The sequence below is a fragment of the Xiphophorus couchianus genome, chromosome 14 (genome assembly GCF_001444195.1).
Source record: "Xiphophorus couchianus chromosome 14, X_couchianus-1.0, whole genome shotgun sequence".
Lineage (NCBI taxonomy): Eukaryota > Metazoa > Chordata > Actinopteri > Cyprinodontiformes > Poeciliidae > Xiphophorus > Xiphophorus couchianus.
In genome coordinates this window covers 17573482-17588801 of record NC_040241.1, presented here as the reverse complement: position 1 = coordinate 17588801, position 15320 = coordinate 17573482, and the positions used below count along the sequence as shown (strand labels likewise).

At 36.5% G+C, this 15320-nt stretch overlaps 2 protein-coding genes across 3 annotated transcripts; one reads left to right on the top strand and one right to left on the bottom strand.

Moving 5' to 3' along the window:
• Window positions 1-278: 278 nt before the first annotated feature.
• majin (membrane anchored junction protein) lies at window positions 279-9924 on the bottom strand. 2 transcript variants are annotated; one of them, XR_003598301.1, is made up of 12 exons: window positions 9784-9921; window positions 9548-9664; window positions 8693-8738; window positions 8528-8603; window positions 7841-7939; window positions 7634-7650; window positions 7304-7443; window positions 4582-4648; window positions 1808-1881; window positions 1182-1225; window positions 721-801; window positions 279-592 (listed from the first exon to the last, which is right to left on the bottom strand). XR_003598301.1 is itself a non-coding variant. In XM_028039261.1 (11 exons), the coding sequence occupies exons 2-11, from the start codon at window positions 9646-9648 to the stop codon at window positions 568-570; spliced, it is 726 nt and encodes a 241-aa protein (XP_027895062.1). In that variant the 5' UTR covers window positions 9649-9664; window positions 9784-9924; the 3' UTR covers window positions 279-567. The 2 variants fall into 2 exon arrangements, 1 of the variants encoding a protein (XP_027895062.1); XM_028039261.1 differs by lacking the exon at window positions 1182-1225 and having other exon boundaries at window positions 9784-9924.
• A 60-nt stretch (window positions 9925-9984) lies between these two features.
• On the top strand, window positions 9985-14741 carry LOC114157977 (glyoxal reductase). Its single transcript, XM_028039260.1, has 6 exons — window positions 9985-10078; window positions 10379-10652; window positions 10728-10873; window positions 11786-11925; window positions 12868-13026; window positions 13808-14741. Exons 2-6 carry the CDS (start codon window positions 10399-10401, stop codon window positions 13985-13987), a joined length of 879 nt encoding a protein of 292 aa, XP_027895061.1. The 5' UTR covers window positions 9985-10078; window positions 10379-10398; the 3' UTR covers window positions 13988-14741.
• The last annotated feature ends 579 nt before the right edge of the window (window positions 14742-15320 follow it).

Sequence of the window (15320 nt, the reverse complement as noted above, 5' to 3'; positions counted from 1 at the left end):
CATGTTAATTTAAGGCGGAACAAGTAAAAAATATATATTGATGTATTTTTAATTGGTTCTCTGAATTTGATAAATGCGGCCTACAGGTTTGGACATCACCAGCCTAGAACAAGAAGCATAACATAAATAACAGCTGTGGCATTGTTATTTAGTTACTTTGTTATTTGCTCACCTCTCTGCTAACTTGGTCAAATAAATCAGTACAAATCACATAAAATGGTCAAATACTGAGGATATTTCATATTGCAATAACCATTATACAAAACAGGAGACCAAAAGAATGTAGAAAATGTATTTATTATGAATCTGAACTTCAATGACCATTTGTAAATAATATCTGTAAATTAAACAAAGACTGTTGGAAATGGTAAATTAAACAAAATAATGCACTACCTACTTCCTTTAAATAAATATTTGCCTATTCTTCATCTACTACTCGTTGTGATGTTGTTTTTGTAACAATGAACTATTCTTATATTTATAGTTAATGAAATGTTAGTGAAAGACAACACAGGAAAACAATAAACAGATTATAATTTGGTTATTTGGCTTCTTGGTCTGGCTTCTTTAATAGGCCTCATCATAGCATGTTCTGCAAAAAGGTAAAATTGGTCATTTAATTTTAAGTATTTAATTAAATTATTGTTTAAACCATAATTATACAAAATTAAAACATTAAGGAAGTAAAATATAACAGTTCAACTTGTTGTGAATACTCACCTCTGCCATTTTTCTCTCCCAGCAGGTGTGCACAGGTAAAACGTTCCCCAGGTGGATTGTGCACAGTTATTAGTTCTGGGTCTGCACCACAAGGGAATGGATTAGTGGTGTGTTTCTATGTGGAGTAATTATTGGAATTAAAATATATTCTGCTTGACCTGCTTTGTAAATGTTTCATTAGCTATGCATTGAAAGGAAATATTCTTGTTTTGTTGATCCTTTTTCAGTTGTGTATTCCCTGTAATGGTTTCTCCCAATTCAGTTACCTTCTTATTTAAGCAAGTTGTCATTCATTGTTTTGGTGTGGTTTGGTTTTCTGTTGCACTAAAATTAAAGAAGCTTCAATCATTTTGGGTCCCACTTCCATGACAGTGTTCTAGTTTTAAATGTAGCCAAGCTTTTAGCGTGAATGAACTTAATCTGAGTAAAGTACTGTGTAGGAGTAAACTTCTAAAAATCACCTGTTTAATCTTCAGGAGGTCTGAAAATGAAAGGGAAGACCTTTCTGCAAAAAGGAGAAAGAGAGAGAAGAATACAAACTGAACAGTCAACACTGCCATAAAAAGTATTTTTTTTCATATTGCAGCTATTGTTTCCCTCTGAGCCTGAACTGCAAGCTTACGCCATACATGGGCTTGTCAGTCCTAAATGTGCCTGAGGATATCTGGCATCTGTCTCACCAGACTTGTCAGAGGAATATTAAAAAGTCTGCAGATAGTAGCTGGATTTCCCCAACACTGTGTAATCTCTCAACTTCTTCCTTGGACTTCTACAGTACAATTCAGCTCTTGCTTCAGCTTTGGGCAGGAAAGTCAACGAAGCTCAGTGATATAACCATCATAGGTCTGAGTGTGCTGAACAGCCATGCCTTTTTAGTTTTTCTCCAAATATTTTTAATGTTTGTGGGTTAAGGAAAAACAGACTGGAAAAGCTGTGGTGTGATTACAGGAGGAGCATCGGTTGCCTACCAGACTCCACTAATGTTGGAAGATGAATTAAAAAACTACATAAGTCAGCAGCTTATGAAACTTGTCATAAGCTGTTGATGTCTAATGCCCTTTATTTATTGTCTAATTGATTGACCAACCTGATAAGTTGCTTGAGAATCCCTGGTTTCTCAGGCATCCTGTCCTTCTCTGCTGTGAACTGTATCATCTGAGGCTGTGGAAGAAATCAAACTCATTAAGCAGTTGAAGAACCACCTACTCCAGGGCTGGGCAATAAATCAATACCATTATATGCCGGTAGACACGTATTCAGTATCAAAAGAAAATAAATCTAATTGAATGTCCAATAATTTAAAATCCGATCCAGAACCGCACAGCATTCTGGGAGATGTAGGCAGAGGAACGGTATTAGCTGTTCAACCTCCAGCTAAGTTAGGGTGGTGGAACCAAGTAACTCACTCACTCTTTGGTTACCTAGCAACTCACTCATTCTATGGTTACCTAGCAACAACTTGTTGAGTAACATGCACAGCAGCAGTTTAAGGTTTAACCAATGAGGCTCATAACTGCTTAAAAATAAAAAAAAAAGTAGAGTGAAAGAAGAAAATGAGTACAAACCTCAAGAGGAAACTGGATAAAACAAGAAATGCCACGCCACCAGTTTGCCATATTTTGGATATTTAAAACAAGAACTAATCAATAATTATCAATATCGACTTATATGACACACTTGTATCGTGATAAGTTTTTCACCTATATCGTTGAGCCTTATTCTATTCTCAGTTGGCACACCTATCTACTTTACATTAAAAAAAAAACAAAAGATTAACATGACATAAATGGGGGAGTGGTACAACTTTTGGTTTTTTACAAAATATTAAAAGGAAATTCAATGTTGTTGTAAATGTTATATAATAAATTATTCATATAGGAACACTCTCTGCTTTGTACAGTGTCTGTACTTGCAGTGCTAACATATTGTTTGTCTTAGCCGTTACTCTATCACTATTTATTGTTCCAACTAGAAACCCCAGAACTAATTATTTAAGAGTAATTGGGGCATCTTCCATTACAACTTCATCAGGTGAAGCCATGATGACCTCAGCTAGCTTACGGTTGCAAGACAGCAGTCACCTCAAATATCATTATGTCTCAATATCACCAAATCTCATACGAATAAATAAGTATAAGTAAAATTAAATTATTTCCTTATACTCTCTTATTCTCCTGTGTAGGCCTAGCACAATAAGCATTAAATGAATCAATCAAGTGATAAATTAAAATAATTAATTTCCATTTGCATTATCATTTTTCTCTTTTCTCTCACTCTTTCTACCAAAAACTGACAAAAGTTTTCCGTTTAGTGTTTTAGTCTCAGCTAGTACCATTTTTGAAGGACAATTTCATTTACAGAGATGTAATTAATTTTATTTGTTGTTACTGTTGTTTGTTTATTTATTGTGGATATCTAAAACGTCTTCAACTTCCAAAGTCTATTGACCTTTGACAGTGTGTTCTTGCATTATATATACCATTACATTGCTTGAAAATGGTATCAAAGCAACAGTATCGTTTATCACATTTACTTTTGGGGCAATTTATCGTCCAACAAAATTTGCTATTGTGACAAGCCTACTCCTGTTCTTATCCAAACCTGTAAAATACATTAACCAACCTCCAGGAACCCTGATAAATGAGAAGCTCCATGAAAATGTTCATCACACATGTCAAGAAGAGCTTCGTGACAGAAGGGCACACTTTGTACAGAACATGCTGTCCAAACTGAACCCTTCTAAAAGCTTGAAGATTTGTACCGCCACTGGCAGTTTGAAAATGTTTTTTTCTACCTGTAGCAAATGTTAAGAACAAACTTAGCAAAGGAAGGGGAGAAAAAAAGTCAAAGTGGACGAGTGGAAGAACAAAGGACCGGGCGAGACAAAAGGCCGGGGGCATGACGGCAGCGGAGGAGGGTAATTTGGGGACTTAGTAGCTAATCAAACTGAAGCACAATCAGCAGAAACGCTCACGTACACATAATCACACATTTACTCATACAACCTGATGTAATGCCATTATTAACCATAATCGCCCTCGTTATCCCATCTGTCAGTGCAGCTAGCCTGAGGTAGTAAGGAAGACGGTGATGCTACGTGTGCTTCTATTTTTACATCTAAATGGGTTAGATAAGAAATTTAAAAAGATGTGACACTGAAACTGGCAGATGAATATTTTCTAAGTAGGCTATATAAATTAAAATAACTTTAATTTGAGATTAAGGGTATTATGCTTCCTTGAAAAAGTTAGGGTTATACAAAACGTGTTTAATACATTTTCTGCTCAAAATGATTCTCAGATAAAGAGATTTTTTTTGGTCAGTTCTGTCTATTTTGAGCTAATTTCAGAATGAGCTGTCTTAGGGCGTCCTGTCACTTTAAATCCTAATAAGCCACTGCTGGCCATGACCCCCAATTCAATGTTTTCACTCGCATATGTAAATGGCTGCAAACAGATGTGCAACCACACAACCATACATCTTTGAAAAGCAGAAGTGGAGCCTCCAGCACCACCAAGTGCAAGATTTGGTTTTGTCTTGTCTTTTTCAGCTGCCATTGTCCAGCGCATACAGCATTAAAATCAGCTGACCAAACATGCTGGACCAAACATGCTGACATGAACATGCTGTTGCTAGGTAACAGCGCAGTGCCTTCTGATTTGTGTTGTTACATTCAAGAGGTTTTTGAAATGGCTCATTTTTTCAGACACAAAAGACATTAATTTACTGCCAGAAATAGCGCTGGGTGTTTTCTTTAAGCATTTGGGTATTTTTTAGAAGCAGTTCAAACCCAAATGGAAGCATAAAATCATGCAAAATGTAAATTTTGCACAATAAATCCCCTTTAGTAAAAAGTTTCACCTCTTCAGTAGTTGCTGGATCCTGCGCTGCCTCCTCCACCGTGTGCTGATGCTCCAACTCCACCATCCTGCAAGATAGACGCAACACTAACTTTTGTAAAATACCTTATTATAAACTGTCATCATATGGGAATTATATCAAGGATAATTAAAGTAATGTTTTTATATGACGCAAGACACAACAAGAGAGAAATTTAAAAATCTGAAGACTCTTTTTCTCAAGCTTTTTGCCATAATTTTATTAAGTTTCTTATGCTTTTTATCATTCTTTTTATAACTGAAGGATGGTTTTTGGTGTATAAAATCACCAAAAATGTCTGTGAAAAGTGCTTTATAGATTAACTTTACTTACCAAATTTTTAGCATAAATATTCATATCATTTTATTATGACTTTATTCATTTGTATTTTACTTTTACATTAAATTATGCTTAGATCAAATAAGGCCTTTCACATTTAATTGTATCATTTTTAATTAATGTAATTCTGAGAACCGTAAAGACAGCTGATGACAGAAAATATTGGACATTTATGTCCATTTAAAATTAAACATAACTCCCAAATATTCATGTCAAAATTCTCCTTTAATTAAAACTGAGACCAATATGGTATTTTTTCCTTTTCTAAAATTCAAGAGCAGAACTTTCTTCTGCTCATAAAAAGTAAGTTTTATTCAAAGTAAAATTTTAGTGAGGTACTTTTTACTTTAAGCCACATTTCACACTAGTAACTTTACTTTACTTAAGAAAAAATATCAAAGTAGCTGTATTTTTACTTGAGTGCATTATTTTCTACTTTTTCCACCTTTGGTTAAGCACAATAAAAACCAAATCTTTGCTGCAGGCCATCATGTAGACACATACTCAGACATAAAGACAAAGCTGTGAAGCAGCTTGTAAGAAACCATTGAGAGCTGAACACTGACAGCTGTAGATGCCGCACTGATATACTGTTATTGTAGCTTAAACTCTCATCTCTGGGTTTTAATCTGTGAGAACAGCTCAAAGATTACCAGAGAAATGCTGCTGATGCTCCCGGCCCTTTTGTGTTTTAGGATGTTTACACAGTTTGTGCATCTAAGCGTCTGCTCAGCAAGTGTAGAGGATTCTGTTTATATAAGTGAAATACAATCTAAAGTCAGGAAAAAACCTTTTTTCATGTGTGTATGCACAATCGAAATAATCGTTTACGCCACACTGATCGGACTGTCAGAGTGATTGATGTGGCGCCCGCTTGCCTCTAGTCTCTTTCATATCTGCGAGAACGGCTGAAGCGCGTTCGTGTGTGAGTAAAACTGTGATAATTACGATGAATGAGTGTACCAAAGCCTTTGAGATGCTGTTTGATGATGTAAGGTTAACCAGCATGCTGTTCTGGTGTTATAAGAGTGCAGGAAACTTTTAAGTAATACATAAACTCAAATATGTACTCAATGTTTAGATTTTTATTATATTGTTATAGTTGAGTGGGTTTTCAATCTCTGACATGGCACAAACTGAGAATCCAACACTGTAAACCTATCTAAAAGTAGCATAAAATTTGCCTCTATGTCATTGCATTTTTGTTCATTGTTAGGTTTTATATCTGCTGAAACATGCAACTATATTTACTCAGCAATAAACCCATAACCACTATCAACTGTAAGGGCTAATCCAGGGTTTGTGTAATGGACAGCAGCAGCTCAGTCCATCGTACCATCCTCCATTGTCCACCTAATCTGAGAAATCTGTTGAATCTGATATAGATTAAAAAAAACTTCTAGGATAATTTGCAACGACTTTGTTTGTATTGAAAGCACTGAATCCATTTGGACAGCTTGAGTGAGGGTTGCAACACAGAGATCAGTCCCGGATCAGTACCGTAATCTACGCCTCTTTGAATCAGTAATAACAGCAATATGAGCTGCTCTGATCTCACCTAGTATGATGTGAAAAGACAAAAGTATCTGTATGTGCTGGTTGGTAAAGTCACTTTATTTCAATAGCACAAGGTGCTTCACAGAAGTCAAAAATTAATAAAAACGAGAAAAGTTTGGGTTGACTGGGGGCTTAGTTCTGTGATTATTGTGGAGCTATAATATAAAAATTGCCTTTCTTTTCCAATAGAAAGTATTCCAGACTAAAGACTTCTTTGATTTTTTCTGTTCTTTGTGTATTTCCTGCTGTATAAAACCCCAGTTTGTCACAGCAGGTTGCTGCTCATACTGGAGGTTTCCTTCTGTAAAACAGAGCAGTTGCTGCAAACTCAGCAACTCGAAACAATCAACCAGGTAACTCCAGAAACGTAAATAAGTGTTAAATAAAATACGATTAGATTTGCATGCGTGCAAGTTGTGTTGGAATGAAATCCACAGAACACAGTTTACAGGTGGAAACGGGGCAATATTTGGAAAAAAATAAGTTATATTCTGAATATTCTGATAGGATTTTTGGCTTGTCTCAAATTTAAATTATCTGATTTTTAAAAGTAAAATCTGCTAAAGGAACAAAAAAACTTGAGCTGTAGAAGAACTTTGTTAGGTTGCATAAAGCCCGATATGATTGCAGGAATGCTAAACAAATTATAGCACTGATATAACTGACTTTGAAACTTTTACCATTTTACCAAAAAAGGCTGCATTGTCGATAGTATACCAACCCTAACAAAGGCTAATTTGCTAAATATTAATCCAACCTCAAGCTTGTGTGACTCTAATATGAATATTACTCAACTTCATGTACTCACCCAGTCACTGATTTGCTGCTTTCAGTTTCCATGTCTTTCATTAATCGTTTAATAATGGCGTCCTCTAGTGGTGAGTCCCCGCGGCTGCGCTTTGGCTGTGGCTCATCAGAAAAAGTGGGAATGAGCTGCATTTCCTTCATCTAAAATAAAAATACAAAACTTAACAGCTCGTTTTTATATAAACTTACATCAGGGTAGATAGCTTTAATATTACACAAAACTTAAAAGCAGAAATGGTTTTGCATGAATATCACACAAAAAAGGCACCGTTACAAAGGTGATACTTAGGCTTTACTGTTAGTCTTTAGGAAATAAGAAAGAATAACTCACCTTTTCTCTTTCATTCCCTGAAACAAGATAAATATTTCCACATTAGAGGATCTTTTATTCGCTCCTTATCACATCCAGCTTGCCTAAAAGCTTGTGATCACTTCTTCATCTTCGTCTTAATTAAAGCTCCACTAGCAGATAAATAAACCTTAGATTTTTAGCAGTAAAACTGTCTGCTTATCGAACAGATGCTGCATCCATTCTCACCTCTGAACGTGTTCTTCTCCAGGTAGAGGATGATAGCAAAGGGATAGAATGACAGCTTCTTCGCATCGTGTTTGCACACTTTCCCCCAGCTCTTTTTATCTGGAAGGCAAAGTCAAGGAAACATTTAGGTGATGGATGGCTGACAGTACCAGTGTGTGCAATATTCATACCACAAAGGACTGTTTTAAGTGCAATAATAAGCTGCTTGGATGAACGCAACTATTTAATTTAAATAGTTCAGTTTTTATTTATTTAATTTACCTTTGGGATTAATAAAGAATTTTTGAATTTTAATGTGAACACTTTTAACACAACTTTTATTTAAAAACCAGTATAACGACATTGATAGGGGGAACTTACTTTTTGAAGCTCTCATAATTATCATGTTGACAATGTAACAAGGAACTAAACCTGAAAATGAAATATTTTCATACTTGATTTTCTTTTCCAGTTTCTGGAAACTACTTTAATCCAATTCCATACCAAATAGACTTTGAGACTATAGAATTTTTTAGGTAGTTTCCTGTAGTAGATGCAAACAGCAGACCAAAATCACAAGTTTTATACAAAGGAAGACCCATGTAACTGTTGATGAGCCAATTTCAGGTTAACAGACCAAACACTGGCTAAATGGGGGGTGATATATATTAAGACAATGATTCGCGAATAAAGTAAAGGAAAGGATACAAGGAAAAATGATGAAATGTTGAGTGGAGAAGGGCTGGAGGCAGTCCAAGTTGCCAAGGACAGCTCTGACAATTTCCTGAAAGCACAAAATATGAGACAGGGTAAGAAAAAGAAACATACACAGATGAAAAAAACTGTTTTAACTGGCAATGACAAAGAAATTACCTCCATTTCTTGATCAAAGCTTCCTTCTTGTAAAGCCTCATCTTCACTGAGTATATAGAAAAAAATTATATCACAAGTACAAATAACCTTAATAACAGACTCAGGTCAATAAAAACATAAAAAAGTCAATATTGACACCCTTAACATAACATAAAGAGAAAACATAAAAGCATGATGCATAAAATCTAGAAAGAAATTGTAAAAATAAATTAAAAAAATTATAAAAACACATTTCAACCAGTGGCCCCATAATTTGTGCAAGTAATTTGTGAGCATTACATTTATTCTTTTTAGCCCACCATCCAAACATTGCATCAACAAACGTTTTCCTGGAGTTAAACAATATTACTGCCTCTTTTTTTATACTGCCAAGCTCAAGAACTACACCCGAAAAAAACAAACAAATCAAATTTGAAAATATCTGATTGGAGAATAAAAAATAGCATTTGATATATTTTTTAAGGGTTTTGCATGAAAAGAATTTAAATGGTCAAATTTAGAATTTCTGATCATTTGTAATTAAATAAAAATCCAACTCAAAACCTAGCAAGATTGAAAATTACATGTGGGTAAACGAGAAAAAAAAGAGGCAGTTAAAATTTCCAATGAAGTGGTTAAGTATCAGAAAATGCATGTATATTTTCGATATACGGTGAAGACGTAAGTCAATAATGATGACATTCATAAAAAAATTAGAAAACACACACATGGATAACTGACAGAATATTTGTAGCTCTGGCTCTGAGTCAACAAAAAGACACCAGAGTTTCTTTCTCTTATGTTAAAAGGTTGTGATTTTCCCTCAAACCTTCGAAGGACGCGAGAATAATGTAAAAACATGAATATCTGCCTTGCCTGAAGCTGTTTCCTCCTCTAATCTTGAACTTGTAGATTAAACTGTCAGCTGTAAAGAAGCGAGTTTCTGGGGATGGGAAAGAAAAGGGCCGCAGCGCCATCTCTGACCTGCCGTAACTGAAATTAGATAACGTACAAACAGTTTTTAAACTTTTAACGCATTTTTAAAATAATTGTTCAACTTATTATCAGGTAGTTTTGTAAATAAACTCCCATTCTAACTGTCTTCTAATTACCGTAATAGCAGCAGAAAAATGGCGTCGTCAAATTCGTCTTCTCTGTAGCAACTTCAATCTCCGGCAGGCGGCAGGACGTCAACGGTTAACAACCTGCCCGTCAATCAAGCCCGTTTCTCGTGTCTTTATTCCCGCCTCTAAGTTAGTTGCGCTACTCTGATTGGCTTCGTCATCATCCAATCAGCGGCGCCAGGGCAAATGTCACTATGGTGACGGCAAAAAACCGCCCAATTGTGTGTCACATGACTGCCAGCTGATAACAGGAAGTTTTTTGCAGTTGTCAGCGTTGTGCAAGGTAGATTTTTATTGTTTAGTTGACATTTTCTGCTGTTCCTTGTTAAAAGTGAATAGTTTGGGGTTGATGTTATTTTATCTTAAATTCTTTCAACGGAGATTAGTTAAAACTGTGATGTTTATGACAATTTTAAGCTTATACCGATCATTTAACTGTAATTATTGAATGGTGTTTACAGCTTTAAGTTCAGCTCTTGTACTTTGCTATAGCTCATACATTTACAATGCGTTAATGTTATTTTGCACCATTTTATTCTAGTGTTTAATTGCCATGCCCCGTATGTTTCTTCATTATTGACAGAGCTGGGTTTTCAGCATCAGATGTCTCCCATGCCCGTCTCTTCTGCACATTCTGTTGCCCTGAACACCGGGCTTCAGATGCCTCTGTTGGGTCTGGGGACCTACAAGCTCTGTGGCCCTGCAGATGTTTATCAGGCTGTGGATGCTGCTCTGGCTGCTGGATACAGATCCTTCGACAGTGCAGCGGTCTATCGCAATGAAGCTGACTTAGGCAAAGCTCTGAGAGAACTTCTTCCAAAACATGGCTTGAATAGAGAGGATGTGTTCATAACCAGGTGGTTATTTTTTTTTCTTCTGTAGTTAATTGTTTACATTGCCTGTAATGTCCTTTCCTCTATGTTTTGTTGCAGTAAGCTGGGCCCTAAGGATCAAGGTGTGAGGGCGATGGAGGGGGCTCTCCACAGTTTGTCCCAGCTGGACTTGGAGTACATTGACCTCTACCTGATCCACTGGCCCGGTACTCAAGGACTGCCAGTGGCTGACGACTGCAACCCAGGTACAGGACAGATCATACTATTGTTTTCCTTGGAAAAATAAAATTTTATTGCAATCTAGTGCAGTGCTTTTCCTTCCACTCTAGCTCTCTCAACTTTTGACACATTGCAACCACCAACTTTAAAATATCTTATAGGGATTCTATGTGCTAGTCCAACACAAATTACTACTAGAGCACAGCTTATTAATTTTTGCACAGGTAAACCTGTTTATGTGTTTTTGAGTGTTTGGTGTTGGACATAAATAATCTTTATTTGTGGTTGTTTTCTTGTATTGGCATCAAACACCGGGTTTCTTAAAAACCCATCTGATTAGAGTTGCCATTGACTAGCAGTAAGTGGAATATTGATCAATAGATATTTATATTGATCAATGTTCATTTGCATGATGATTTTGACTATGGAATTTGACAAAATGTAATGTTTACTGCTTGTTTCACAATTGGTTGCTGCATTATGTTTTTATGATGTAAATCACTTTGAAGTGCCTTGTTGCTGACATGTGCTCTATAAATAAACTTGATTTGACCTCATCAATAAAGCCTCATTGATGTAGACATTTTTAATCACAGAGGTCCAGTTTGCAACACCTTAAGGCTCCAGAAAGAAAAATAACTAATTCAGTTTATATTAGGATAATCTGTGGCTCTTACAGATTCTTCATAGTGGTTGTTTTTAGTTTTTCACCGACACATTTTTACTCTTAATTCTTGTAATTAAGATTTTACGATGGAGATCAGCTCTCATTTCACTTTAATATGAATTAATATCTCAGTGGTTAAAGTGTTTCTTTATTTCCCGGGTTTGCTGAATGATTAGTGCATTACGTACTGTGTTCACTGACCTCTCATGTTTGCTCCCTAAAATATAGATGCAGGCTTTGTGTAACAGGATGATGTAACGTTTGATTCCAGGTAACCGAGCTCAGAGTTGGGCTAGTCTGGAGGAGCTGCATGGTCAGGGGAAGCTGAGAGCCATTGGAGTCTCCAACTACACACCAGCACACATGAGAGCTCTGATGCAAAGCTGTAAAGTTCCTCCTGCAGTCTTACAGGTAGGACACATGAGATATACCCCCATTATGCATTAGCCTTTAATCACAGTGGATTTCTGCATGACTGTCAGTCTCTCACATCGTTCAGCTCTCCACTGCAGCATTTCAATCCAGGAGTGAGTTCTGAACTTGGACTAGGCCATTCCAGCACTTTAATCTTTCAAGGATCAACTTTCTGTTGATGACTCATTTTGGTCCAAGCTTTAGCTGTTGGCTGAACTTCATGGTATTTGAGTATTAAAGCTGCGTTAAGTAACTTCTATTTTTTAAAAAAAAGAAGTTTTTTACATATTTGTTTGAACTGTCACCATGTCATGACAACATAATATGAGACAGATAATATGTGAAAAAATTCATCTCCTCCCAGAGCTGCCATCACAGTTTCAAGAAATGCACAGCTCCCGACCAAAAACAACCAATCAGAGTCAGGAGGAGGGTCTTAGCGCTGTGAATCGTCATCATGAACGCGCTGCTAAATGTGCTAATGATGGAGAAACAAATTACCATTACAGTGAAACCGTTGATCTGTCGTCATCGGTGGCCATGCTAACTAGCCTTAGCAATCACGACAGAGTCTGTATAGTAGCAGAGAACAAAGTACTAGTGATAAGTGAAATTATCTACCAGTAGAACAAGATGTTCTTACAGTCATTTTGATAAAATAATGGCCAAAGTAATTTTTTTATCAAGAAATGGCTTAGGCCGTTAATATATAATATATAATATTATAATTGGGGGAAAATGTCTTGTTCTGCTCTACAAAAGTACTTTTTCAATACTAAGTAATTATTTACTTAAAACATGCTAACATTTGTTGCTGAAACGTTACTTCTAAGTTAGTTTTGACTTATTTTAAATATGCTAAGTAGACCAAAAATGCTCAGTAATATTTTGTATTTTTGCAGTGTGTCTGGTTTATTTCTGAGTTTTTGCTTCCTGCAGGTGGAGTTTCACCCGCGGCTCTGCCAGCCTGAACTGAGGAGTCTGTGTAAGGAGTTTGGTGTCTGTTTTCAAGCGTACTCATCTTTAGGGAAAGGAGAGCTGCTCACTGACCCGGTGATCCTGGAGGTTGCAAAGAACTGCGAACGCACACCTGCACAGGTGCACATCACTTACTGTGTCTCCATTAAGCATAAAGCTGCACAACTTGAAATTACAAAAATAAATTTGCTTAACGGAAACACGCCAATTTCGAAAAAAGCTCACAAGTTTTTGATAAAAGCTTTTTTTTGAGCTGGGATGAGATGATTTTTCAGCCATATCAACATAGATGTATGTCACAGAAGTGAAACGGAAATACTTTTTCTCATCACGAGTCACATGATCAACATCTGGATGTTACAACTGGCCAAAACTATGACAACGACGACAGGAAGTAGGAGTAGGATGATGGTTTGCTTTTATTTTTTAAACGTGATGTGATGCCGGCTCCTCCAGAGCTCTCACCGCATTGCACAGTTTATAAAAAGTTGTGTCATTTGAACGTTTTGAATCCATGGCTCTTCTGTAAAATGACCGACAATAATTTCCCCAAAATGTCGCCGAACCCAAGTGTAAGGGGTTTGACGCTCCAACGCCTGAATAACATCCCAACATTTCCTCTCATGGTTGGTGCATGATGAGCACTGGCGCCATGGCTGATGAATAAATCTCATGTAACCATTTACATCTTTAGCTGCCATGTTTTTAATGACTTATCACTTGAACAAGCTTATTTAAATGCAATTTTAATTATTTAACAGAAATGGCACAATTGTAAAATTATGTTTTTTTTTTACATTAGCAGAATATAGACAAAGATTTGTGCACATTTATAATTTAAACGCAGCTACTGTTTTAGTGCCAGTATTTAAATTTTTTTCTCTTTGCTGCCGCCTACCAGGTTTTGTTACGCTGGGCGGTGCAGCAGGGCGTCCCGGTTCTTCCCAAATCCTCAAATCCAGAGCGAATACTGCGAAACGCCGAGGTGTTTGACTTCACCCTGAGCGACCCAGATATGGACCGGCTGTCGGCTCTGGACTGTGGTCACAGGTTCTGCTGGGATCCATCGGAGGTGGCCTGAAACAGCAGCAGTGGGTGGAAAGATCTGTCATGATGTTTTAAAACCTTAACAGAGGGAAAATGCAGACGTGATATTTGCTTCGTAGTTGATTCTCAGTTTGCTGTTTAAACCAAGTATCTACAAGATTTCTACATATTTTAACATTTAAAGGTAAAATTATGTTAAAAAGATTAATCTGCACATTTTTACAAAATGCTGCTGTTTGCACCTCTCATTCACACAGAAACAGTTTTACTGTGAGAAAAACTAAGAAGTTTGCCAATCGCCCGCTATCACTTCCTGATTTCACAACAATAGCAACTTTTGTTTTTTCATGGGTATCTCACTTTGTTCTGACATGAAAACTTCTAATGTGTTGAAAACATTGTGTGCTGAAAATAAACAAAAGTCCAGCTGTCATTGTTACCAACAGGAGAACCAATGGCTGTTTCTGTTTGTGGACCAAAGCTGAGCACAAATGTTTCTGTTTTTGAAAATATCCTTAAAGCTGAGGCCTTGAATGTTATTGTTTTTTGGTTATTTTCATGCCATCTTTAGTATTAACTGTGTCTATTAAATGCTTTGTGCTACAGTTTTAACTTTCTTCAGCCAATCATTTCACTGTGTTTTGTTTTGATTTTATATGACTGACCAACACAAAGCAGCGCTTATCTGAAGTGGATGGATAATTATACATTTTCTTTACAGGTACACATTTAAAAAATGTGCCTTGCATTTGTGTAACTCTGTCTTCAATAAAGTGTAACAAACTCTCTTCAGAAGTTTTCTAATTAATAAAAATCACCTGTGTGCAACTTAACCTCACTATGAAACCAGATGTTCCACATCATATTTTACATTAAAACCAACACATATATGGCAGCACTTGTCCATTAGCCACTGGTAGCCATGTTGAAACAAGATATTTTCACTTTTTCTACTTCTAATGAAATACCAGTAACATACACAAATATGTACCATAAATGTTTTTTCAAACAGTAACCTGTAAGACAGCTGCTTAAAAGAAAAATACAGTAGCTTACCAGGAAAACTTATAGTCTTCATCTAACTCCTGCGACTAAAGTCGTCTTCTTCAGTGTCAGAATTGAACAGCGTCGCACTTCAGTCTCTTTTTCGTTGTCGCGTTTCGCTCTTGAGCCCGTACTACGCTCTTTATGCGGCGTTCAAACCATGGGGGAAAAAAGTAGCAACTTATTGTCCGGAAAACACGGTTCAGAAAAAGCTGTAATGCTTCTCTTGTGACGGTAATCCTGTTACACTCCTTCTTCACATTTCAGACAACAATTCTGTCAGACTGCCAGGCAGGACACGCAAATTAAAAAATAAAAAATGT

What these genes read in the sequence shown, in the direction of transcription:
- majin (XM_028039261.1), bottom strand. Translation starts at nt 9,648, where the DNA reads ATGGCGCTGCGGCCCTTTTCTTTCCCATCCCCAGAAACTCGCTTCTTT. An exon ending in ATTCTCAAGCAACTTATCAG is followed by an intron (nt 802 to 1,807) that starts GTTGGTCAATCA and finishes CTTGTGGTGCAG; the next exon opens with ACCCAGAACTAATAACTGTG. An exon ending in GGGAGAGAAAAATGGCAGAG is followed by an intron (nt 593 to 720) that starts GTGAGTATTCAC and finishes ACCTTTTTGCAG; the next exon opens with AACATGCTATGATGAGGCCT.
- LOC114157977 (XM_028039260.1), top strand. Translation starts at nt 10,399, where the DNA reads ATGTCTCCCATGCCCGTCTCTTCTGCACATTCTGTTGCCCTGAACACC. An exon ending in GAGGATGTGTTCATAACCAG is followed by an intron (nt 10,653 to 10,727) that starts GTGGTTATTTTT and finishes GTTTTGTTGCAG; the next exon opens with TAAGCTGGGCCCTAAGGATC. An exon ending in GGCTGACGACTGCAACCCAG is followed by an intron (nt 10,874 to 11,785) that starts GTACAGGACAGA and finishes GTTTGATTCCAG; the next exon opens with GTAACCGAGCTCAGAGTTGG.